This window comes from Anser cygnoides, chromosome 7 (assembly GCF_040182565.1).
Source record: "Anser cygnoides isolate HZ-2024a breed goose chromosome 7, Taihu_goose_T2T_genome, whole genome shotgun sequence".
Taxonomy (NCBI): Eukaryota; Metazoa; Chordata; class Aves; order Anseriformes; family Anatidae; genus Anser; species Anser cygnoides.
Genome location: NC_089879.1, coordinates 3,518,432 through 3,542,994, shown reverse-complemented (window position 1 = coordinate 3,542,994; position 24,563 = coordinate 3,518,432). Strand labels below are relative to the sequence as shown.

Sequence of the window (24,563 nt, the reverse complement as noted above, 5' to 3'; positions counted from 1 at the left end):
AACTGTACTGATGCGTGCCAGGATCAGATCACAAGGCTATGCAGATAGCTCATGCTATTTTTAAGACCAAGGAAGTCAGTGACAGAACAACCAGAGAAGGATAATGAAGAATGTGACAGACAGGGAATGAAACTACAGTTTGTTTTCATTCCGTTCTACTTATTTTCAGATTTAATAACTTGAAGCCCATTATTGCAAATGGTTTAGCTTGGTTTACAAGGGAAACAAGGTTTATGCAATTGCAGTCTGTCAAGTTGCCTAATAATTTTCAAATCTTCAGGCCATGTTCAATGAACTTTGAGAAAACAGAAGAAATTCAAGGATATTTAAGGCCACCTAAGCTCAGTGAAGATCAGTAGCAGGACAGAGAAGTACCCCAGTAAAGAAAGGCAGACCCTGCCCAGTGGCTATATGTGTATTGTTTGGGGGATGATGCCAGCCAGCCAGAATTTGTGCAACTAACTTCTCAACCAGTCACCAATTGTACTCTCTTGTGGCATGCAGGTGTCACATGAAAAACTTGTGGCTTTGGCATAGGGAAGGAACAATACCGTGCAATAGAAAAACAATGAATGATGAGCATGGAAAAAGCCTGTGGGTACTATTTATGGTGTAATTCACGTAACACTTCACAGCTAAGTCTCTGCCAAATTTGGAGTGCAAGCAGAGGCCAGCATGCCACAGCTTGCTACCCTGTACCTAAGGTGCCTGTAGGTTTCCAGCCGGTCTCCATAACGCTGAACCCCCTCAGCATAACCAAAAGCCCCACCCCATGCCCAGGCGGCCTGTCCCTTCTCTGTGTTCAGTCTTGGGCCCCTCACTACAAGAAGGACATTGAGCATGTCTGGAGCATGTCCAGAGAAGGGCTATGAAGCTGGTGACGGGCCTGGGACACAAGTCCTGTGAGGAGCGGCTGAGGGCACTGGCGGTGTTTGGTCTGGAGAAGAGGAGGCTCAGGGGAGACCTCATTGCTCTACAAAACTCCCTGAAAGGAAGGTGCAGGGAGCTTGGGGTCAGCCTCTTCCCACAGGTAACTAGAAGGAATGGCCTCAAGTTGCGCCAGGGGAGGTTCAGGTTGGAAATGAAGAGACATTTCTCAGAAAGAGCAGTCAGGCGTTGGGACGGGTTGCCCAGGGAGGTGGTGGCATCACCGTCCCTGGGGGTGTTCAAGGAGAGGGTGGACGTGGCGCTTGGGGACATGGCTCAGTGGTGACATTGGTGGTAGGGGGTGGTTGGACCAGAGGATCTTGGAGGGCTTTTCCAGCCCTAAAGGTTCTGTGACGAAGCTCGGGACAGCGCCGACATGTCGCGACCAGACCCTGCAGCTCGGCCCCGCCCCCGCCCCCTATTGGCCACCTCCCGCCCTCCGCCGCCTCTTGGGACTTCACGGGGAAGCGCGCGAGAGGCGGCGGCGGCGCCGTGACGTTGGTGCCGTGACGTAGCCCCCGTGCCGCCGCCGGGCCGTGCCCCCGCCGCCGGAGGGAGGCTCCGCGGCGGGCACAAGATGGCGGAGCCCCGCGGCGCCGGGGCGGCCGCGGCCCCGCGGGGAGGAGACGCGGAGGAGCCCAAGCAGGTAACGGGGCTGCGGGAGCCCCTCGGGCTGGGGAGCGGCAGGGCAGGCGCTAATTACGGTGCAGGCGTAATTGCCGTTGTCCCAGCAATTAAAACTGAACTTCTCTCCGGGGACGAGGGGTCGCTGCCGGCTCCGGGAGGCGGCGAGGTGAAAAGCAGCGCCGTGGTGAAGTACTCCTCCGCCCCGCCGCAGGCCGCCTTCGCCCGCCTGCAGGAGAAAACGGACCTGAAGCTGCCCCCCGCCAACTGGCTGAGGGAGAGCGCCCGGCTGGGGCCGGCGGGCACGGCCATCCTCGGCAGCAACAAGAAAAGCACGCCTTTCTCGAGGTGAGTGCGCCAGGCTGGGCTTTTCTTTATCTATCTTTAAGGCTAAATCTAACAGTGAGCTCAGACCCTATGGAATTCCAAGTAAAGGCTTTTTTGGTAACAGCTAGATACTGCTTTTTCTTGACCCTTCTTCTACTTTCTCATCATCTGCTCTTTTTTCTGTGCCGTAACCTTGTTTCCTTTCTAAACGATTAATAACGCCGATATTGCTGATAGATTTTACTTCTTCAAGTGCGTGTTGACACCTTGCCTGAGTCAGTGACGCCGGCTTCACGTGCGTCCCTGGTTGGCTGCTGTCAGTTGATCAGAAACGAGTCTGCTTCGGCTAGCTGCCCTGCTTTCCGTGAGGGATGGAAATGGAACAAATGCGGTTCCCCTGGGTGGTCAAGGAGCCCACTTATGGCTGTTCTGGGTCTTTAGAAATTGGAACTGGCTAATTAAAGGCAAAAAAAAAAAAAAGGCAGCTTCATAGTCATATCAGTGAACCCAGATGGTAATATAAGGGGCAAACCCGAAAAGTAGTGTCAGCGTCCTGTGGATGTTACACAGAATGTTAGAGTTTGGAAGGGACCTTGAAAGATCATCTAGTCCAATCCCACGTTTGCTAAATAGTTGAATGCCAGTGAGTACATGGTTTTCAGAAGTAATTCCTAAATCCATGTTGAACAAGCAAATTCGTGCTAAATCAACTAGCTAGCGAAATTTACAGTATGCAGAAGGTCTTTAAATCATAATGAAATTTTAAGTGAAACCCAATATTTCAGATCGTCTTGATTTCAACAAAACTGCTTTTTAGGATGTCTTGAACTTGGATTTAAGCACTTCCAATGATATATTAGGAGAACTTGTGGGGCGTCAAAATGTTTTTGCTAACTAACTTTAGATCTCATTGCCCCTAGTAATGTTCAGCTAAATTCTATTATTTTCATTAAGAAAAAGCTTTCAGAGGTTTGACCTCCTTTGGAGAACAAGGAGGTCTGTGCTTAATGTGATGTTGCATTTATATTAACCTGTACTGTTCTCTGTAGCTTTGGAATGGCGTATGACTTCATTGACTCCATTGGAAATGATGTGGACGTTGTGTCTGATTCAGAGGTACGTGTAATTTGAAGTTCCATCATTCAAACTTCTGTGTTGTATGACCTTATCGTAAAGTACTGTCATGGCTTCTGTCGTGTTTGTATCCTGTGAGGGAAAGTGAAAGTCTATTGAAACACTTTGCAGAATTTAGATGATGCAGAGGAAGAAAAAGAGACACGTACTCACTTATCTGTGTTTATTTTGGACAGCTTTTTACTCAGATCTCTGTCCAAACTCCAGTGTTAGGAGTGTATTCTTTGCTTCCAGTTCCCTGAGAATTGTGATTTATGATAAAGTATAATTATATGGAATGTAATCTCTGTTCTCTTTTCTCCCGCAAGAATATTAAAAAGCTTCTGAAGATACCGTACAGCAAGTCACACGTGAGCATGGCAGTGCATCGCATTGGGCGGACACTCTTGTTGGATGAGCTAGATATTCAAGAACTCTTCATGAGATCATCTCAGGTTAACATTTGTGTTGTTTTAAGTATGCCATATGGTCAAAATGCATTATTTTGAGAATAGTGTAGCCAGCAAGAAAGCATACATGTATCAAAATTCCTGAGAACCATATGCTAGTACTAAAGGTCTACATGAAGCACATGCTGCTATTTTGCAGCAGTTGGTTTAACCAATAACTGCAGCAGAGAATCTGATGTCTTTCTATTTACAGTATTGTAGAATTAAAATTCCACATCAGTCTTTCCTGTAATTGCCTCTATATTGCTGTGCTATTTTACTAATTTTATCATTAATCATTTGATACTGTGCGGTGTCTTGCCATGTATCTGACTTTGTTAGAAGTTGACCTCCTTGGAATGTAACTTTCTAGAAGATACATTTTCAGTAAATGAGCAATTCAAGAGCTTAGCTGTGGAGTAATTTTTGGTGATGATGGTTGAATATTCATAAAGTAATAAGGTACTTGGTTTACTTTGCAGATCTTTCTTGACATTAATTTCATATTTATGATATTGACTAGACAGGGGACTGGACGTGGCTGAAAGAGTTTTATCAAAGGCTGATTGATCAGAAGTGGCAACGAAAAAAGAAGAGTAAAGAACACTGGTACCAGAAGGCTATACTTTCCAAATTCTTATATTACAGGTAACCTTATATCTGCATGAGTGTTGAATTCTGCACCAACTTCTGCTCCATTTCTTTTCTTGAAGTAAATGTTAGAATTGGTCTGTCTTATTTACTGCTTTGTCTTTATATGGAGGAAACTGAGGAATGACAACATGTAAATGTTTTTAATAGGCATTGCAGCATTTTAAAATACTAAAGTATGAAATAACATGACTTAAGGCCCTATCTCAATACTCCTTCTGAAAACTGAATTTGACTTGAAACATGCTAGGTATAGTGACAGCTGCCACAATACTGTAAAACTGGTCAATATACTAATCTTTAAGTGCATTACCAAAGCTGTCTGAGACTAACGCATCAAATTTAAATTCTGTAGCACATTCTCATTACATATTGTCCACTTTTTAATGTTTTGTCAGCATTAATGGTGATGGAGCTGCTCAGCCTGTTCCTTCCAGTTCAAAACAGCACCAGGAGGGTCCTGTTCCAGGTGAGGGTGATGAAGCAGGACAGGCCTCCTGGCCAGCTCCATTTGAAATGCCTTCTTCATTATCTGAAGATCCAGGTGCCTCTAACCAGGTTAGCATAATAGTGTTTTAAAGGACACATTAGTTTTCATAGAGAATATTTGTGTTCCCTATAGAATATTGATTATTTCAGGTTTTCAAAGGTGCTACTATAATACTCTTGCATGAGAGACGGGACTAAGGCATTAGATCTTGTCATTTTAGCTCATGCCAGTGTTTCAGTGCTCCAAATTTCAGAAGAAACTTTTTTCTGTCATTGTAGTACTCAATATATTATGTTTATACACATTTACATATACATATATACTTACCTCTGAGAGACTACATATGGGTAAGAGTAGTTATCAATGATTTCACGTGGAAGTAAGAAAACTTGATACCTGGGTGGTGTGTATAGAAGCTTTTTAGCTTTTTTTTTTTTTAGTTTGCCATTAAAATAAATTCTCTGGCCCTGAATTTATTGTTGAAGGGGAAAATATGGATCTGTGAAAATATTTGCAAAACAGTTAAACAATGTATACAATACTTGCTGTGAGATAACACAGCTCCCTTCCATTTGTGTTGTGTGTTTATACAACAAGCTGGGCTCTAATCCAGGGTTTCTCTGTGGCTAAGCTTATTTAGGAATATTGGTAATTCCCCTGTTCTTTGAGTAATGCAATATAGGAATTACATTTTTGAGAGGCCAAAATATTTGTTGTATTAAGTATACCTAGATTATAATTACTGTGCTAAACGGTGTTACCATGAGGTGTGCCAAATGATTTGGGTGGCTAAGTTATGAAGGTTCTAAGCTGCATTGGTCTTAAAATTATTACTGTATATGTTCTGATATAATATTTTAAAGTAGAGAAATAGTTCAGTACTTCAGTGCTCTTATAAAAAGGGTTACGTTTCTTTTTCACCTTCTTTAGGAATTACTGACAAAGCAGACGCTGCTGTAAAGAAGCTGTGTGCATTTGTGCAGTGTCTCTCTCTAGACTTCTTTATATCAGCCTAGAGGACTTACATTCTCGAGGTTGATAATCTGGTGCAGACTCTGGGGTACTAGTGTTTCTATAAAAACTTTTTACGGCCTATGAGAATATAAGAAATTTTGGTACTAGCTATAGCTAAAGAAGCATTCTAGTCACTGACTAAAGGCTTTTTATAGTTTATATATCTATTTAAAGATGGTAGAGGTGAAGGTTTTTGCTTCCTGTGCTTTTGTTGTTCAGAATATATAATCTTTTTCTATGGCCTAGCTTTACGTCAGCAGCAGAATCACTCCTTATCCTTGTGCTCTTCACAGGGAAGTGTGCCTCTTGAACCCTCATATATAGTGGGGCATGTGGCCTCAGCCCCCAAAGAACAAAACCTGACTACTTTGTTCAATGACGGGGAAAACAGTCAGGTATGCTTATATGTGAAATTTGAGCTCAAACACAACCCCCCCCCCCCCCCCCCCCCAATTTAATCCAACACTTTAAAAAAATTTGGTCTAAATTGGAGCCAAGAGAAAAATTAAGTCCCCTGTAGAAGTAGCTTTTGTGGCATCTGTGATCTGAGTCTTTTAAGTTAATGTGAACGCATAGCATAGTTCATTTTGTGCTGTCTTTTATTTGCTGCTTTTGCATCTTGCTTTCCTGTAGTTCTGCAGATTGTCACAGAGAACGTGTGTTTATACCAGTGATTTATAGACCGTTTTCTCTTAATGAAGGGACTTAAAAATGACTTTGTCCGTAACATCTTGTGGACCTTTGAAGATATCCACATGTTAGTAGGATCAAATATGCCTATATTTGGAGGTGGAAGATACCCTGCTGTGAGCTTACGTCTCAGGTGAATTTTGAAGTTAACAAGTTTATATGTTCCAGCCTTGACTGAGTTTTGCTTTGCTTTCCTCTTGAACTATCTGCAGGTCTTTTGGTTGATTCTTAATTTTTACGTGCAGTTTAAAGAAGAAAATTCATGCTTTAGACTTAAATGGCAGTGGCATTATGAAGTGCTGGTAAACAGGAAGTCTCATAGCTGTGCTATTGCACTGGGACTTGAGATATTCTGCTGCTTTTTCTAGCTCTAAATCTTTATTTGAAAGTAGTGGCTGTTTGCAACCTTTCCAGACGTTAGCGTGCATTTGAATGTTAAAACGCAATGTCCATAATTTCTTCTATTGCTAGTTTTATAAAAGATGGCAGTACCATTTCTTTTACTGGAATTTTGAATTTCAGTAGCTGCTAGTTAGGCACTTTGTAAGTACTCAAAACTTGTGACAATAGTACTTCTGTGTTCTGGCTGTTTTCTGTTCAAAAATGCTTTATGTTGATTACTTGGTTATTGGTCTTTCTGTTCCTGCCTATGCATATTCAGGGAATGAGCAAAAACTTGAAACATACTTGGTGTATTTGTCATCTTTTTAAGACACATCTAGAAATTAACAGTCTTGCTTTGAAAGGAATTTTGGAAGGTCTGGGAGAAGGCTTGCACTATAATTAGATGCTGCTAATGCTGCCATTCCTTTAGAAGTACTTACTATTTTGGTAATAGTGTGACATGTAAAGCTTGTTAAAGCTTCAATCTAAGTGTAGGCAAAAACTTAAAACTGCCAAGGGAATGTGAATGTATTCTATTGGAGAGATCAGTACATTTTTTTATTTGATGCAACTCCTTGGTTGTTGTCTTAAAATATAACAATTCATGAATAATTGGTTTAATATCCTTCCACTAAGGTGACTTAAATCCCATTAGTAAATGTACCTTGTTTTCTGGAGTGTAAACAGGGACTTAAATAACAGTGGAAATACTTGTTTTTAGGGATAACAACAAGCCAATAAATGTGTTAACAGGAATTGACTATTGGTTGGACAACTTAATATGCAATGTACCAGAGCTTGTGATGTGCTTTCATGTTAATGGAATTGTTCAGGTAAGCCTGACTCTTGGCTTTATGCCTACTTCTTCAGTTTCTGAGATTGTTGCAATTGTAATAGCTCTTTCTAATCTTACTCTTCTGACAAAGATTACAAAAATTTTATTGCAAAACAAGAAACATTTACACAGTCATCTGAAAACATTTTGTTCTCTTTTCCTCTCGTCCATGCATGCAAGATTCCTACTTGCACAGATGCTTGAAGACCAAAAAAAAAAGTAGCTGCAGAAATGAAGCATTTTCTTGCATCTTTAGAACCTGTGATGTTCACTTGCATGCTTTTTAAGTTTTGATTATATTTACTGTTTTACAATAGCCTACAGATACCAGCTGGGTTCATTCGTTGCACCTGGTAACATGTAGTTGCTGACTTAAGTTTCATTGAAATAGTGGGTAGATATTGTTAACTACACAACTTCTTTCTCACCTTCTGTTCTGTATTTACTTAGGCATAAGTTTATTATAGCAGTGAGTTTTCTTTAAAAGCAAGCTTATCTTGATAGCACTACTCAATAAAAGCTGAAGTCATAAAAATTACTTTGACACTGTATCATAATAGTAGACTGTTTCTTTAAGCAGTTAAGAGACATTGACCTGCTTTGGGTGGGGTAGTAGCAGAAAAGCCTCCTAATCTTGTTTTAAAATGTATTCCTTGCAGAAATATGAAATGATCAAGACTGAAGATATTCCCAATTTAGAAAACTCTAATTTCTCTACCAAAGTGATAAAAGATATTGCTCAAAATATCTTATCTTTTCTAAAATCAAATTGCACCAAAGAAGGACATACTTACTGGCTATTTAAGGGTAAGTAAATTTAGATAAACTTTAGATAAAAAGGAAAACATTTATGTTAATGTCATGCTGATTAATGAAATGTCTTGCCTTTCAGCAAGTGGGAGTGATATAGTAAAGCTCTATGACCTAACCACCCTTTGTGAAGAAACAGAAGACAAATATCAAAATCCTTTTACAATGCCAGTGGCAATTCTTCTGTACAAGTGAGTTTTTAAATAACTTTAAAGACTTAAACTTGCTTTAAAGATTTTGTTTCCTTCTAACACAAAGAAATTATCCTGGGATCACTAATTTGTTCAACTTTTTCTTTTAGAGTTGCTTGTAATATGATGCTGAAGAAAAACCAGAACAAAAAGCACTATGGCACTATCAGAACACTGCTTCTTAATTGTCTTAAGTTATTGGACAATGGCAGACATCCTCAAGTAAGAACAGTGTGTTTGTGTATCTTTGTGCAAATACAGTGGAAAAGTCTTTTTGGCAGTCAGATCCCTCCCTATTTGGATGCCTAAATCTAAAACTTCAAGCCTGAAATCTATTGCTTAAGTGTTTGGATAATTCTTGAGGTACACAGGAGTCCTTAATTTGAGGTGGAGCCTGGGAGGCATGTAATAGAAAACTTTTCAGGCCAATTCAAGGTCCAGGTGCCTAAAATATGATCACTTTAAGGCAGTATGTGTGGTGTATTTTTTTAACCAGGTCTGACCCAAATTTCCTAGCAGACTTGATGCAGTGTGACTCATCTCTGAGTGTCAAAATTCCTCTTGTGATAGGAATGTGAGAACTATCTGAGCAAGAATTTAGGCTTTGAGTAAACTTGAGGTAGAAAGAAAACAGCTTGAAACTTCTTGTAAGGAATATTATTCTTCTCTAGAAGTTGGGGGATTTTGTCTTTTATTTTCATCTGTAAGGTGGGTAAAAACAAATGTGGGCAAGCTTGACTGCAGGGTCTGTGTGCACATACAAATTGTTGACAACATAAGCAAATCAATGAAGACAGTATAAGTGTTGCTTAAAAATTTAGCACTGAAACATGGTCAAACACTCTGAGAACATAGTCTGAGTACAGTTAGGTAGTTGATTACCTGTAAATACAGCCTAAGACAAATTGCATTGATGTTGCCCATCAACAGAAGAACTTAACTTGAAAATAAATCACTGATTTTTCTTTCCTTATTTAAAAAGATAATTGCTTCAGCAAACTACATGTTATCAGAGCTTTTTCAGTTGGATGAACCTAAAAAAGAAGACAGTACAGACTTCCCTATAAATGGAAACTCTGATGAAAGTTATAGTGAAGAAGAGGAAGAAATGCCTGACAGTGATGAAAACGGTTCTTACAGTAACAGTTCTGATCCACCAGATGACAATAAAGCAGTGGCTATAATTAAATCTGTTGGAGAGTTATCAGTACCAGAAAAATACAAGTCTGTTCATCGAATACGTGTAAGTGAAGTTGTGGATTTTTTTAAGGGGTTTCTTGAAAGCGTTGATACAGCAAGGTTTGTTATCAAAATTCAGTTACCTGTTAGTTTTGTTCTAAGCTATCATTGTAGGATTTCTTCTGTGTGTTTTTTTGATTTCAGGTTAACAGAAGTATGAGGCAGAAGGGAAATAAACCTTTCTTTAGCTGCTCATAGAATTTGAGGCTTTTACATTAAACCTTCTGTATTGTAAAACTTCTCCTCTACTGCATAGCGCCTGTTTTTGTGGGGCATGATTCTGCATTACTAGCTACTAAAACATAAAAGTTATTCCTCTTACAGCAGCAGAGAAAATAGTCAACTGCAGTCATGTTTAACAGTTGCAGGTGACCACAAGTTTACATGGATAGTGAGCCTCTTCTAGTTCCCCCTACTTCTGGAGCAATATTAAGTTTTTGTTTACTGGAGCATCAGCTTAGATCCATGGGGTTAGTCTCCGATCTCCCTCTCTAATTTGTCTTTGTAGGATACTTGGTCAGGATATGGCAGTTTGCCTTAATGTATGTCATACTCCTCATATGTATGAAGAATAAAACTTCATGTCTTTTTGAATCTTCTTCCTAAGAGGGCAGCTGGATGCATAACTATAGTATTCCTGAAGCTTCATTGGCATAAGTGTGCTTTGTAAATGAATGAGCAGAAGTGTGACACTGCTACCTTTAATGTATCTTATGTTCATTATTATAGAAAAACAGGAAAGTGAGAAACTGAGAAGACCAATAAAGAAACTGTCCATACTGTTCTACTTCTGATATTTTACTTATCTATTATATAAGATTACAGAATTGAATGACTCCCATCAGTCAAAAACTAAACCTGTTCTTCTAATCTCTGTGCTGAGTAGCAATGAACAAACATTCCTAAAAAATTTGTGACTCTTCTTAATTTTTAACACTTGAGGGTCCATCAGCTGAAAACACAGGAACTGATACAGGTGTAGAAACACTAAATTTCCCATTTCCTCTTCCCCTTCTACTCCACCCCAGGAGAAATCAAAGACAAACCAAAAAAAGCCCTAAGCTACCAAGCAATGCAAAGATGTTGAAAGTGCTGCTTCAATTTATAGGTTGATGGAAGAGTTTCCGTATGGTATCAAATCTGCCTGGGTCTGCATTGCAGATTATCTGTGGAAACTTTCATAATTTATGTTGAGAAATAAATTTTCTCTTCCTCCTTGCTTTGTCTCTTGAGATTACTGAGAGAAGCCAAGTATAGATGTTAAAGTAAGCAGTGTAGTGGTAAGCAGGTATATGAATTACTCTCTGAGATAACACTGGTGCTTTCCAGTGTAGGGCTCAAATGTTTCATTAACAAGTTTTTTTACTGCAGTCTGTCACTTGTTCCTTCTAGCTAGTGACCTTGATATTTTGTATTTTGAACTTCTGTTCTTTTCCTGCTTCTCCCCTGCTGCCCCCCTCAAACAAGCCTAGCTGTACATTTCCTGTCTGCCATGGCACTGAGGAACGCTGCCGGCTGGTGCTTAGCTATGTCCTGGAGGTAAGCTTACTGTCACATTTCTAATGGTATTTCACCTGGTACACAATTCTTGGTGTCTTCAGTATTTGTGAAGTATTGCTTTCAAGGTGAATTAAAGCATTTCTTCTTGTAGGGCTTGAAGTCTGTTGACAGCAGTGTTAAAAAAGAGAGTGACCTTCCTGCAGCTGACCCCAGCACGCCAATCCCTTTGAAATATGAAGATGAATCCACCAGTGGTGGTCCTGAGTGTCTGGAAAAACAGATGGCCTTATTTTTAGACAAAAGTAAGTTGCATTGTTGTGCAAATAAGACCTTTCAAGTACCAACAGAAACTGCTGCTACTTTGTTTGTCAAAACAGTAGACTTGTAGGTTGCTAATTACACTATTGTATAAGCAAAAATATATATATATACTCCATAAAAACAAAATTAGAGGACGCAGTATCTCTTCATAAATATGAAGAGAATAGCACATTTGGGAGACTTTGCATATCAAAGCATCTTTTTGTATTAAACACATAATGTTGCTGGATCTTACTTAGTTGTGGCTTCCAGATGATTTCCGTAAGGGCTTAGTAGTTTGGGCTTCAGTAGACTTGGTGTGGGGAGCACTGTAAGTTGTCTGTAGGGTGTGTGTTGTGTTGGGGCTTTTTGGGGGTTGTCTTGTGTTTTGTTGAGTTTCAGTAGTCTCTCTTCTTTGTGACTTGGAAGCTTTGTGAAAGAACTTTTCACTTCTTCTGGCAGGTTTCCCTGTTACACATAGTATCCAGCAGCAAGCATATAAACGTTGCAATTAACGTATACATATTATACTAGGATTATATTATACATGTTATGTATTATAGTAGACATACATATTTATATACATATAACTAGGATTTTGGGTTTTTCTGTGTAGCTCTAAATTGTGGAAGGAAGCAGGAAAGAAAGGTGCTTTTAAATACTCAAAGTCCAGAAGCTTCAGGCTATATAGCCAACTTTTATTTTGCTCTTGAGTCCCATAAAAGAGTCTAGGAAGGACTCCTTAAGAAAATAGTTTTCTGCAGAGTGATAAGTCCTGTAAGCAAAGAAATTTCAGTCTTATATATTTGTAAAGTTCTTCATTCTTTCATTTTTCTTCATTTCCCCTTTAAATCTCTGAACAAAAAAAAATTCAGTCTGAGTTTTATTGAAGTGTTCTGATGTTTTTTATTCTAATTTTGTTTCTCATGGATGTTAATGACCTGGAGATGTACTAATGCTTTCTTAGTTGATATCAGATATGTGACCACAGAATGCAGCTTTCTGATAGAGATGTTGAGCTGTGTCAAGCTTGCATGAATTCCGCACAGTACTGTTAATGTGGAACGTTTGATTAGTTTTTACCAAGATCTACTGGAAAAATGTGACTGGGGTCAGCTCAGTAAGAACAGTGTGCTGATTTCAGCTCTGCTGCAGCCAGGCTCTATCTTCTGTCTCTGCTGTTTGGAGCTGATGACACATTGCAGCTGCTTGCCAGCTGGAAGGGAGAATGCCCACATAACTTTTTTATTTAGAAACAAGTGTTTCCTGGGTACTGTAGGACGTAAATATTGCAAAGATCCTCAATATTTTACTTAGCCTCTTATTTCTGCTTCAGACCTGCTTGTCAGGACAGCAAAGTTCTGTCCCTTGGCATCAGGACCTCTAATGTGCTTAAAGTCAGTGGCTTTTTTTCTGGTTCCATAATAACAGCAGCACCAAAGAAGGAATGTTCTTCATCTTATGCTGAGGATATCTTGGAATTAGTGTGAGAAGCACATTGGCCTTACTTCTAGAAATGACTAGGTTATCAGTTCCCTTGGTGTTGGAGACTTCCTTAGTTTGAGACATTAATACAGAACATACCGTAGGGATTTGGCAGAAAACGTGGCAAATTATGCCTGTGACTTACTTATTCTTTGCTGCTACCAAATGGAAGAGCCCCGGTTGTTGCACCAATGTTTCAAAAGCCGTTCAGACAGTGGGAGGTTAGCTGCGCTGGCACTGTACTCACTGTATTCCAACATCCTGCTATCAGGTGAAATAAGTGGAAAAGTTCCAAGTGTTGAGTCCGTTCTGCAGAAGAAAAATGCAGCAGCAGGCAAGGTGGTATCCTCGTGTAGAGCTGTAATATGGCAATTTACATCCAGTCTGTATACTGGTGAAGTTGGGCCATGCCTGTGGCTTATGTTATGGCCATGACATTTACTGATGAGGTTCTGTTTGTGTTACAGTGGGCTCATTTCAGAAGGGTAAGCATTCCAGTCAGTCAGGAATGATTCCTGGGTCATGGCAATATAAAATGAAGCTCCAGCTCATTCTGAAATCATCAAAGGCTTATTATGTCCTGTCTGATGCTGCTATGATTCTACAGAAGTATGGGAGAGCGTTACGATACATCAAGCTGGCTTTACAGTGCCACGGTAAGTTGTTAGTTTGTCGTCAGTGCCGCTGACTGTACGTATCTTTCACAATATCAAACGCTCCTCTGCATGATTGAGCCTAGTGGCGTGCAGTGACAAGTCTGACGCCTCTGTGTTTAAGTGTGTAGCTCAGTGCTCTGGAGAGAAGGCTGTAGTAAGAATAACTCGCTCATCTCTGTTTGGAGGAAAGGTTACTCCTATTTTGATGCAGTGAAAAACTTATAGCACAGATCTTAAATTTCAGAGCACTGAAGGTGGGAGCATTCAGCCCTGGTCCAAGACAGAGGTAGCCTTCTGTGTTAGTGCTAGCACTGCAAGCAGATTACTCTCTGGAATTGCCTGCTGGTTCCCATTTCATCTAAATGTTTACCAGATTTTTCAGAAATACAAACTTGTTCACCAGCTGAATTGGACACTCCTCTAAAATGAATTACACCCTGATGTATTACCAAGGAAAATGGAAAAGGGGAAATCAGGCTGTTTGGGATATTAAGTAATCAGAAAATGTCATCAACTTACTGCTGCAGTACTGCTATTTTGCTTCCGTATTTGTAGGGTGGTGGGCGTGTATGTGAAAGAACACATACAAAACAAGAACATGATCTTTACTCAAAGCATCAATATGCTTATCAGTAACTCAAAAAATTCTTCAGCTTTCCAGTCCTTGGAAGACTTGAAAATTAAATTTAAGCTGTGCTGTTTGAAGATTCATTTTTCAGGCTGTATCTGACTTGAGTTGGTCTGTAGAAATTTGGTTTTCCTTGGTTTTAGACTGAAATCTGAAATTAGTATTTGTAATTTTCAGTCGATGCTCATCTTTAATGAACCAGTCTCTCTTCTGAAGCTGTCAGATGTGTAGAAAAAGATTTTAAAATAAGTTAGTTCTTCTTAGGAGGACATGTGTTGTCTGGATATGGAGAATAAACGTGACAAGTAACATAAAACCAATTACACTGTCAGACCGTGTCAAAACTTCTGAAGTGTGATTCTCTTCTCTTCCCCCCTCCCTCACCCCTGTGCTCTTTTCTAATAGATACCTACTGTTGTCTCTGTGCCAGCATGCTTCCTGAAGTATTAGTATTTCTTTGTCAGTGTTTAACGCTTTGTGGAGATATCCAATTAATGCTTGCTCAAAATGCAAACAACAGAGCAGCGTATCTTGAAGAATATAACTACCAGACAAAGGAAGATCAGGAAATACTACACAGTCTTCACAGAGAATCCAGCTGCCAAGGTATGAAACCAATATAAGATAACTGTCATGATCTAGCTGTGTGGCAGACAAAGTAATTTCACTCTTCATTATGTTTCATTGTTTTATTTGGGGAAAGCTTATCTCTGTCAGAAGTACAGAGGTTATCAAGATACTGCGTGACATGCCTGAGCTGTAAACTAACTGAAGATGTAAATTGTTTACCTATTGGATAGATCCTGCTTGGGTGTGGAAATTGTGATCATCCTGACATTGGTCTTATACTTTAGTCATTTTCATCTAGGCTGTCACAGACCTGCATTTATTTGGAAGTACTGTTTGACAGGCAGGCTTTGTTTTTTGTTTTTTAGTGTTTGCCTGGGCTACTGACTTGTCTACAGACCTGGAATGCCAACTTTCAGTCAGCTGTAAATGTTATGAAGCAGCTTATGAAATTTTACTCTTCAGTAATTTAAAAAAGCAAAATCCTGAGCAGCACATACAGGTGCTGAAGAGGATGGGTAACATCAGGAATGAAATTGGAGTATTTTACATGAACCAGGCTGCTGCAGTGCAGACTGAGAGAGTGGGTAAGCATTCTTTTTCCACTTCATACTGTACACTGTTTTACTGACCTAGAACAATGATTATGTTCAGTAGTAGAGTGGGAAATCTTAAGAATTCCTGATTATAAAGATGACATTTGAAGAGCTTTGTAGTAAGTATTTTTCTAAAAACGATGTTAGAGATTTAATGTCCATTAATTTATAATGGACATAATAATTTAATGTCCATTATATGGTCTAGAGATCAATGTAGCTTGTATACTTCATTAATTGAACCTAAACTGAATAATGGGATGCCTTGGAGAAATTCTTATAGAATATGTTGAATGCCCTCCAAAAATTTGGTTTTTTTTGTTTGGTGGTTGGCTTTTTTAAAAAAAAAAAGTCTAGAAGTACTAGTTATTTAAACTGGAACGAACTAGACACTGGTGGTTCAGTGTAAATACTCCTAAATACTGGCTGTGTTCTGTGACCTTTGTCTAATTAATATTTGGAGCAGCTTGTGTTAGACTTTAATTTGGTGATTGTTCATCATCACCATGTTTTTGCAGAACTGCTATTTAGCTGAAGTAAAAACCTTAATACTGAATTTCACTTGTCTGTAAAAATCACTTCTTGCTTACTTCATACTGAAGGTCTGTAGGAGCAATTGTCATATCACGAATATTACTGTAGTGGGGGAAAAAGCATTTATAATCTGTTTTATTCTGCTAATTTATGATTTTTGTCATGTTATCATAATTTTTTCTAACATGTACTGTGTATAGTGCACTTCTGGTATTAACAGAGGTTATTTTCCATGAAATTGGGTTTTCAGAATATTTTACCACATTTTAGTTCTAAAAGACCATCTTTATAAACTTGTGAGAAAACAATGGAAATGTTTGTTCAGTGTTTTTTGAGAATTTAAACTGCTGATAAGCTATGTATTTTTCACTTCAGTGAGTAAGAACGTATCGACAACAGAGCAGCAACTCTGGAAGAAAAGCTTCTCTTGCTTTGAAAAGGGAATTCAGAATTTTGAGTCAATTGATGATGCAACCAATGCTGCTCTCCTGCTGTGCAACACGGGAAGACTCATGCGAATTTGTGCTCAAGCGCACTGTGCGACCGAAGGTGACTTCAAAAGGGAGTTTTCCCCAGAAGAGGCCCTTTATTACAATAAGGTAACGTACTACTTCCGACTTGGTTAAATGTAGAGGGGAAATTGCATACCTGAATGTTTCCCTTTGAATGTGTAAAAATAAGGAGCGAAGTAGCTACCCCTGGACTTCTGCCCCAAAATAAAGGGGTCTCCTAAACATGTTTAATACGTAAAATAAAGTAAATACCTGTAGTGAATAATGTAGCACACATGGAAGTTACCAAAAGCAAATGCATGTTTCGGAAGTACCTTTGTTTTATTGTGATGAGTCTTAACGTTATAACTTGATCTCTTTTTGTTTCCTGTGTTTTTTGGTGTGTGGGGGTGTGGTTTTTTTCTTAAAGCTGCCTCTCTCATGTTGCAGTGTTGGTTTGAGGAGGTTGAGTTTGTTTTCCTAGAATGTCCCCTGTGGCATGTTTTTAATGGCTAGTCTTCCCTCCCTATTACAATGTGTCTAGGATGCAAAACCACATAACTTCTTTTTGGTTCATTTAAACTTGTATTATGCTTGAAGGAACCATATAACTCCTTAGACACGGATTTGTTTCAAATAGTGTTTGAGTAGTTTTGAATGGTCCTTGTTGGCTTATTACTGAGGAGAGTGCAAAAAGTAATTAGTGTACCTGGGAGGGACAGTTGCAATAACAGATCTGCAAGTTGGCCATTTCCATAATGTAACCGGCACTTCTGATGTTTTGGCATTTATCTTGAGAAATGCTTTCTCATGGTTTTTAAGATTAAATAGATTCTGTTTGTCAGTGTTTAGGTTTGATTCCATTGCTCTGATACACAAAGTGCTGTGACATTCAGATCTTGATATTTAACAGATGGCAATAGCACATACAAAGGAGAAGGGAATGCATTGGTCAGGATTAAAAACTATGACCAAAATGGGTATAAGGAAAATACTAAAGAAGGCTCAGGCGTATTTTGAAATCATTCCTTGAGAACAGGTAAAAGGAAATGAACTTGTATTTATAATCACTACAAGCAGTAACTATAAATGCATTATTTTACAATCTGTAGGCTATTGACTACTATCTGAGAGCATTAAGATCACTTGGCAAGAGAGACATGCATCCAGCTGTTTGGGATTCTGTGAACTGGGAGCTGTCTACGACATACTTCACTATGGCAACTCTACAGCAGGATTATGCTCCCTTATCTAGAAAGGCTCAGGAACAGGTAATGAAGAGGATTTGAGACAAAATCTGATAAAATAAGCTATTTTCTTGAAAAACTGAACAGCAGGCAGCTGATACTGGAATAACTTGTAAACCTTTATTAGATTAAAATCTTGTATGAAGTAGTTCTTGCAAACCATAAAACTTGAGTCATATAAAGTTTTTAGGTTTTGTTTAATAGATTTAACCCTTACACTTCCACATAGTGTGATTACTTTGAAACTAGAACATGACTACGTGGCTTTGTTTTTTTTGTAGATAGAGAAGGAAGTTAGTGAAGCCATGATGAAGTCCTTGAAATACTGTGATGTCGATACAGTGTCTCCACGGCAGCCTCTCTGCCAGTATCGGGCTGCAACCATCCACCACAGGCTTGCTTCCATGTACCACAGTTGCCTGAGAAATCAGGTATTAGTACAAACTGTTCACTTTTCTGTATAGGTTCCATGCTTAATATGTAATATTTGTGAAGACTGATATTTATCTGTCTACCTAGAGCTAGAATATCTTCATTTAAATGATTTAACCAGAAAGATGTATTTCACGCTGATCTGCAAATAAGCTGTTACTTCTGACTAGAATAGAATAGTTCAGTTGGAGGGGATCTATGAAGATCACTAAGTCCAATTGCCCAGCCACTTCAGAGCTAATGAAAAGTTAAGGCATATTATTGAGGGTATTATCCAAATGTCTCTTGAATACTGGCAGGTGTGGGGCATCAACCACTGTGCTAGGAAGCCTGTCCCAGTGTTTTTCCACCCTCAAGATAATGAATTTCTTAATGTCTCATCTGAACCTCCCCTTGTTCAGCTTTGTGCTGTTCACATGCATTCTATCGTTGGCTACCAGGGAGGAGAGACTGTCACCTCCTTCATTTCCCCTCTACAGGGAGCAGAGAGCAGTGAGGTTGCCCTGTAGCCCTCCTGTCCTTCATAGTGCTTGAGCTTTGTTACAGTCTGACTGGGCAAAGCTATCTGGAATAATAGAGGCTGTTGATGATGAGTGTTATCTTCAGTTTGGTTTTGCTTCCAAGTCACTCCTGTGATACTTCTGCTAATGATCCATCAGAAAGGCTGTCTGCTAATGACTTATTAAAGCCCTAGGAAGCAGTATGCCAGTCTACATTGCCGTGCAGTATCTTAGTTTTTTGTTTTTTTATGATTAAATTGGTTCTACTTCATGTGGATTTGTTAGTATTAACTATGAAAATACAGTAACTTCAGTGGTGGTGGGCTAGTGATGCATTCTAGAAGTGTGCAGACACTTAGATGAACAATTTTGAAATGAGATGAGGAATGGTTGGTACCTAACACTTTGCATAACACTTTTTTCTAATGGGTATTTCATGAACATACAAATCATCTGACATTTACTATGTACCCTATTCGGAGTGCAGGTTGGTGATGAGCATTTGAGGAAACAACATCGTGTACTTGCTGATCTCCATTATAGTAAAGCGGTGAGACTCTTTCAACTCTTGAAGGATGCACCCTGTGAGTTTCTTCGCGTGCAGCTGGAAAGAGTGGCATTTGCAGAATTCCAGATGGCAAGTAAGTCTGTCTTTCTGCAGTAGTCCTCTAAAATCCTGTTAACTTATTTCACTTCTAAATAACTGCATATGAAAGCAGGAGTAATCTGCTTCTCAGAATAGTCCTGTTTGGAAGAGGAGAGGCTTTTCTTTTACTGTTTTTCATTCAACTAGAACAATATGCGCTTTTTTAATGAGAATCTCAGTCTTTGGAAGAAAGAAAAAGCACAAACCAGAACATAAGCCATTAACAGTGTCCTTGATTTTCAGGTCAGAACAGCAGTGCTGGAAAACTAAAGACTTTGTTTGGGGCCCTCGATATAATGGTTAAGACCAAGTGTGCGTTCCAGCTCATCAGAAAAGAGCTTGCAGCAGAGAGTGAACAGGTAAACAGAAGTCAAGTTATCGATTGTCTGCTCCCTTGTCTGGTGCATTTGCATAAAATCGGTCAATTGGTGATTAAGGTGTGGCTTGTCTGCTCAGTTGGCTTAGCTGCTTAAATGATATAAACAGGGTTTGAGCCTACTGTAGTGTAGTTCTAGCTGTTAGGTGGAATTAGATGAAAAAAATTCTAGAACCTGCCTATATCTGAATGTTGTCAGAAGTTCCACCTCTTCCTGCAACACTAATAATCCGACATGGAATGGAACCATAAGTTCTTGGCTTTTAGAACAAGAAATCTCTCCAAGACTTTCCTTCCCCTTCTATCTTGCTGCTTTGATGTGCTGATCTCTGCATTCAGAGTCTTTTTTTCCTCTATTTAACCTCCGTAAAAAGCACTTTATATAATGCCACTGAAGTTTAGATTTTTTTATAAAATCTATGTAATATTTCAGCATTAAAACGTGGAAGGCTATCTGTAGGCAGTGTTCTTGATGCCTAGATAAACATCGACTCATATTTGCTGATGTGATCATCTTTTACTGACAACTTGAGCAGCAGATTGAATATTCAAGTCCGTATTTGCCTGGTATTATAATTAAATATTAAATACATTTAGCATAGGTAGTTGTAGTAACTTGTGTAGGTGTGAGTACAAGCCAATTACTGAGGCCTTATAACCAGCAATTGTGCAGTTGGTACCACTCCTGTAAAGTGTAAGCGACCCTGCAAGTATGGTCATCTGACTTAATCGCTGTTCCTCTAATGGAGGAGTTGGGTGAAATGTTTTTTTGCTTTTCTTTTTGTAGATAAGTAAAGATGAGAGTAGTACTGAAAATACATCACCTAATGATTCCTCCACTGCCCTTAACAAGGAAGAAGTACTGAAGCTACTTAGTATTTTTGAGTCTAGAATGTCATTCCTTCTCCTCCAATCCATTAAACTCTTAACTTCAACAAAAAAGAAGAGTGGGTAAGTTGAACCTTGATACGTGTTGTGCAGATGTGATTTGGGTACATAAATGTGTACAAACTGTACATTCCTAGGTATGCAACAGTGTGTGATTCTTTTTAGGGGGAGACTTTCAGTGTGTTCATTGATCATCTAAAGCTTGAACATTTTTTTGTTCTTCGTGTGTGTATGTAACTGAGGGTATGACCAAGAAACACCGTTGCTGTGTGTTCCTAGGCTTGGCAGTTTTTTCTTTCCTTTCCTGATAGGAGTCCAGAGACTGAGAACAGACAAAAAAATATGTTAGCCTGAATGGCCTCTATTCAAAAAAATAAATTGCAATTTTTTGTATAAAAAGCACAATACAGTTACAAATCGCAGATATCAGAGCATAAAGCATCTAGCTTATCCTTTGTTGGATATAAATCTCCTGTCCTTCATAGGTGTAAATGCACACAGAGCAGTTTAACCTGTACTGCCATAAGCTGCTGGCATACTTCTCACTGTCTTGATTCTATTTATTGTAAATAGAAGTGTTTGTTCAGTGCGTTGGGTACGTTTATAATGGGGTCCTCTGTCTTACTGATGTTGGTATTCATCTGTGGCAGGATACCTCAAGGTTAGTGAGGGGAGAAGCTGCTGTGTAGGACTGATCTTTAGATAGATTTTGATAATAAAATGTACCAGTGACAACACTGAGCTCACATTGAACATTCTGAACACTTCAGAATAAATGTAGGTGTACCAGTAGTGCTGTAAACGGAAGGATGTATGTGGGGAAAATGCTCATCGTTACCTTTCTAATGCCAAATGGAGTGCAAGAAGAAACAATCTTCTGTCTTGTGCTGGAGCTTGGAGCATGCCTGGCTTATCTTTTTCTGTTGACCTTGAAGTGTTGCTGTGATCAGGTGTGGCAGTGTAATTTGTATCATTGCTTCAGTTGGTTAGATGTGAACGTGTGTGGTGTTGCTTTGGGGATCCAAAGAACACCTTTTATCCCCTCAGCTGCAAATGTGTCATGTTGCTGTAGCTTCTGCAATCTACAATTGTTATTTCTTTTACTAGATGAAGTTGGAAGTTGTTAATCATTCGTGACGTTAAAATGCTGCTGATGTTAAGTGTTATTTTGAAGCAGTAAGTTGCGAGATGAATTCATCTTGCACAATAAGTTGTTTGCTGAGAAGAGACAAGTAAATGGAAAAACATGAGACTTAGAAGAAAGCCTGCATGCTCTTCTAGTGATGGCTTAGGTGCATTCGCTTAGAGAAAAGAGCTTCCACAAGGTGGCAATCTGAATATGTGAAAAGCAGAGGATTAAAGTGTAACCTGTATGTAACCAAGTAGATGTCCCAGGTAACTGACTAAACTGTTCCAATTCTGTGGCTTGATGACCTGGCTAAGTGTTGTGTAACAAACTTTTCTCCATTTACTTCTTACCATTGAACCTCTCTTGAACGAGGCTTTGTACTGAAGATTTCACACAAGGAACAGGTTGCAGTTCAAACTTGAGTATTGTGAAATGGGAGTGTTGCTGTAACGTCTTAAACTTCTTGAAACAGCAGAGGGTTGAGGCTCAGCTTAAAACTACCTTTTTATTTATCCTTTTTAGTGCCTGGTACATTGTATAGGTTTTCCATATGCTTCCTTAGTTCTGCTTTACAGAAGGAGAAAATGATGTCTGTCTTGGGTTTTAATAAGCAAGCTGAAAAGGGAGGAAATTAGAGCTCATGAATACTATTTGAGTCGTGAATGCATTTTGGCAGAGAACAGAAGAACATGTGGTAAAGCTGTTTGATAGTGAAACTTGCAGACTAGCAATAAAACTGAATGAAATCAGTCTTACCTTCTAGAAATTAAATGCATAAGCATAACTGAACGTGGCTATGTAAATTGGAGGAAAGAAGTAATTGAAACTAATACTTTGTTCTGGGAATTCTTGTAGCTTATCCTAGAAATACTTTGCATTTCAGTGGCTTTTATTATTTTTGACTACCTGTTCTGTTTAATAAATAAATCTGATTTCTGCCAAGTGTTACAAAAAAGGTAAAGCAAATTAAATTTTTAATTCCTGAAGCATTTATAATTAAACTGACTGCTACTTGTATGCATGCACACTTGATTTATTTGTAATACCAGCAGTAGCGTTTTTAGTTTTTTCTTTTTTCTGGTTTGGGTCATTTTTTAGTCTCGGATGTTAAACGTGGGGTGGCACAGAGGAGGGGTGACACTGCTGAAGCAGTAGCTGGCACTCGTGTGACTTACATCAGTTTTCTCCTTTTGACAAATACTAACAGGAGCTTTGACTGCAGACTGGGAAAAGAGGAAAAGCTCTTGTGTAAAGGTTTTGGGCATGGAGAAGTCTCTATTGTTTGGAAGTAATTTAGGTGTATGGAACTAGAGAGAATGAGGCCAGATCACGGGCTTCAGACTTCAACAGGAAGCTGATGTCCGTAGTGGTTTGTAGGGCTGAGCGAATGGGAGGCAACGTTACAAATAGGAGCAAATAGCATCTCACAAGTGCTCAGGTGTCTGTTTGCATTTGGCCTGATCAGATTAGCCAAACTTTGACAAAAGCACAGAGGTTTGGCACAGAGACATTGACTGGAGGGTTTACAATGTGTTTTGGGATTATAACTTAATAAAATGGCCAGGCTGGAGCTGAAGAAAAGCTGGAACTCCTTATCCCTCCTGCAGTGTAAGCAGAGGCTCTGCCTGCAATGCTGTGGAATGGCAGGAAATAAGAACTAAGGAAATAAGTTTCAAATCCAAGCACCAACCATGTGGTTAAGAGACAATTATTACACAATAACCTTGATGATCGTCTTGATAATTTGCAGAATTAAATATCGTGGTCAGATTAATAGCTTTTATCTGTTCCTTTTTCAGGGCCATTAATGAAGAAGAAATAACTCTTAAAACAAACAAGCAAGTTTACTCCCTTCTGTTGCGTGCAACTGCTAACAAAAGCATGACTCTGCTGGAGCGGATAGAGGTAATCCTAAATCTGCTGGAGCAGCTGACTCAAAGTAGTGAAGCTGGTACTGGAGGAGGTCAGTGACTTAAGTGCTGCAAATGAGCAGAAATAGTGCCTTGCATCTGCGTGGGAGCAGTGGTATTTTTTTCCCATGTGGGATTTGGATTTATATTTGGATTTATCAGAGGTGATAAGAATATTGTCTACATTGTTACACAGTACACCTGGGGAAGAACAGGAGATCCTTATCCTGTGATAGCTCCGTAATGGTTCGGTTACTAGCATTTCGTTGTTTGAAATGCAAAGTTGAGGTTCTGGATAAAAACTTAATTTCTTATCTTGGAGAAATGCACATTTTTTTCTCTTAAAGGTAATGGGCTTGGCAGTGATGCAAATATTTTGCATTAAAATGTAATCTCACAGTTGCTCTGGTTTGATTTTTAATGAAATATACTTTGTAAGCAAAGCTTAATTGGAACACTTTAACCTGTAACATGAACTGAAGTTGTACAAGGAGATTCCTGTTGATTATGTGGACATGTTTCTCTTATTGAAGTTACTGTCCTGCACAAAAATGGGTGCCTTTCTAGCTTTGCAAGGTCCTTGCAAATATTAGCCATCACTGGTATTTCTTTTACAACAGGAACTGAATGGTTTTAGCTGTGTTTTGACTTGATGGAGAATAGTATTATGTTTTTCAGACTTGAAACTGTGAATAAATAAAAGCATATTTTTAAATAAAATTTTTATTTATTAAATAAACCTATGAAACATTCTGCTTTGTTTTTAGTGGTTGTGACCTTTTTACTTTTGTCAGAAGCAAACTGCTCAACTGTGTGTCTGTTCCAGGTAAGACTTGGCAAGGGAGGAAGGTGTTGTCCAGTGCAGGAAGGGCAGCTGCTATTTTGAAACAAGGAAGGGGGGCTTGCTTCTTTTGTGTTTTTTTTTTGTGGGTAT

At 39.2% G+C, this 24,563-nt stretch overlaps 1 protein-coding gene across 2 annotated transcripts; it reads left to right on the top strand.

Annotated features, from left to right (window-relative positions):
• Nucleotides 1-1,418: 1,418 nt before the first annotated feature.
• Nucleotides 1,419-24,382, top strand: EDRF1 (erythroid differentiation regulatory factor 1). Of its 2 annotated transcripts, XM_048075186.2 has the most exons (25): nt 1,419-1,573; nt 1,691-1,899; nt 2,928-2,994; nt 3,321-3,446; nt 3,964-4,088; nt 4,490-4,649; nt 5,889-5,990; nt 6,297-6,418; nt 7,391-7,502; nt 8,164-8,311; nt 8,397-8,505; nt 8,616-8,727; nt 9,488-9,748; nt 11,212-11,283; nt 11,396-11,546; nt 13,497-13,685; nt 14,719-14,919; nt 15,249-15,467; nt 16,386-16,609; nt 17,614-17,772; nt 18,030-18,179; nt 19,168-19,321; nt 19,570-19,685; nt 20,490-20,653; nt 23,519-24,382. In XM_048075186.2, exons 1-25 carry the CDS (start codon nt 1,505-1,507, stop codon nt 23,688-23,690), a joined length of 3,693 nt encoding a protein of 1,230 aa, XP_047931143.1. In that variant the 5' UTR covers nt 1,419-1,504; the 3' UTR covers nt 23,691-24,382. The 2 variants fall into 2 exon arrangements, with proteins under 2 accessions (XP_047931143.1, XP_047931197.1); XM_048075240.2 differs by lacking the exon at nt 5,889-5,990.
• The last annotated feature ends 181 nt before the right edge of the window (nt 24,383-24,563 follow it).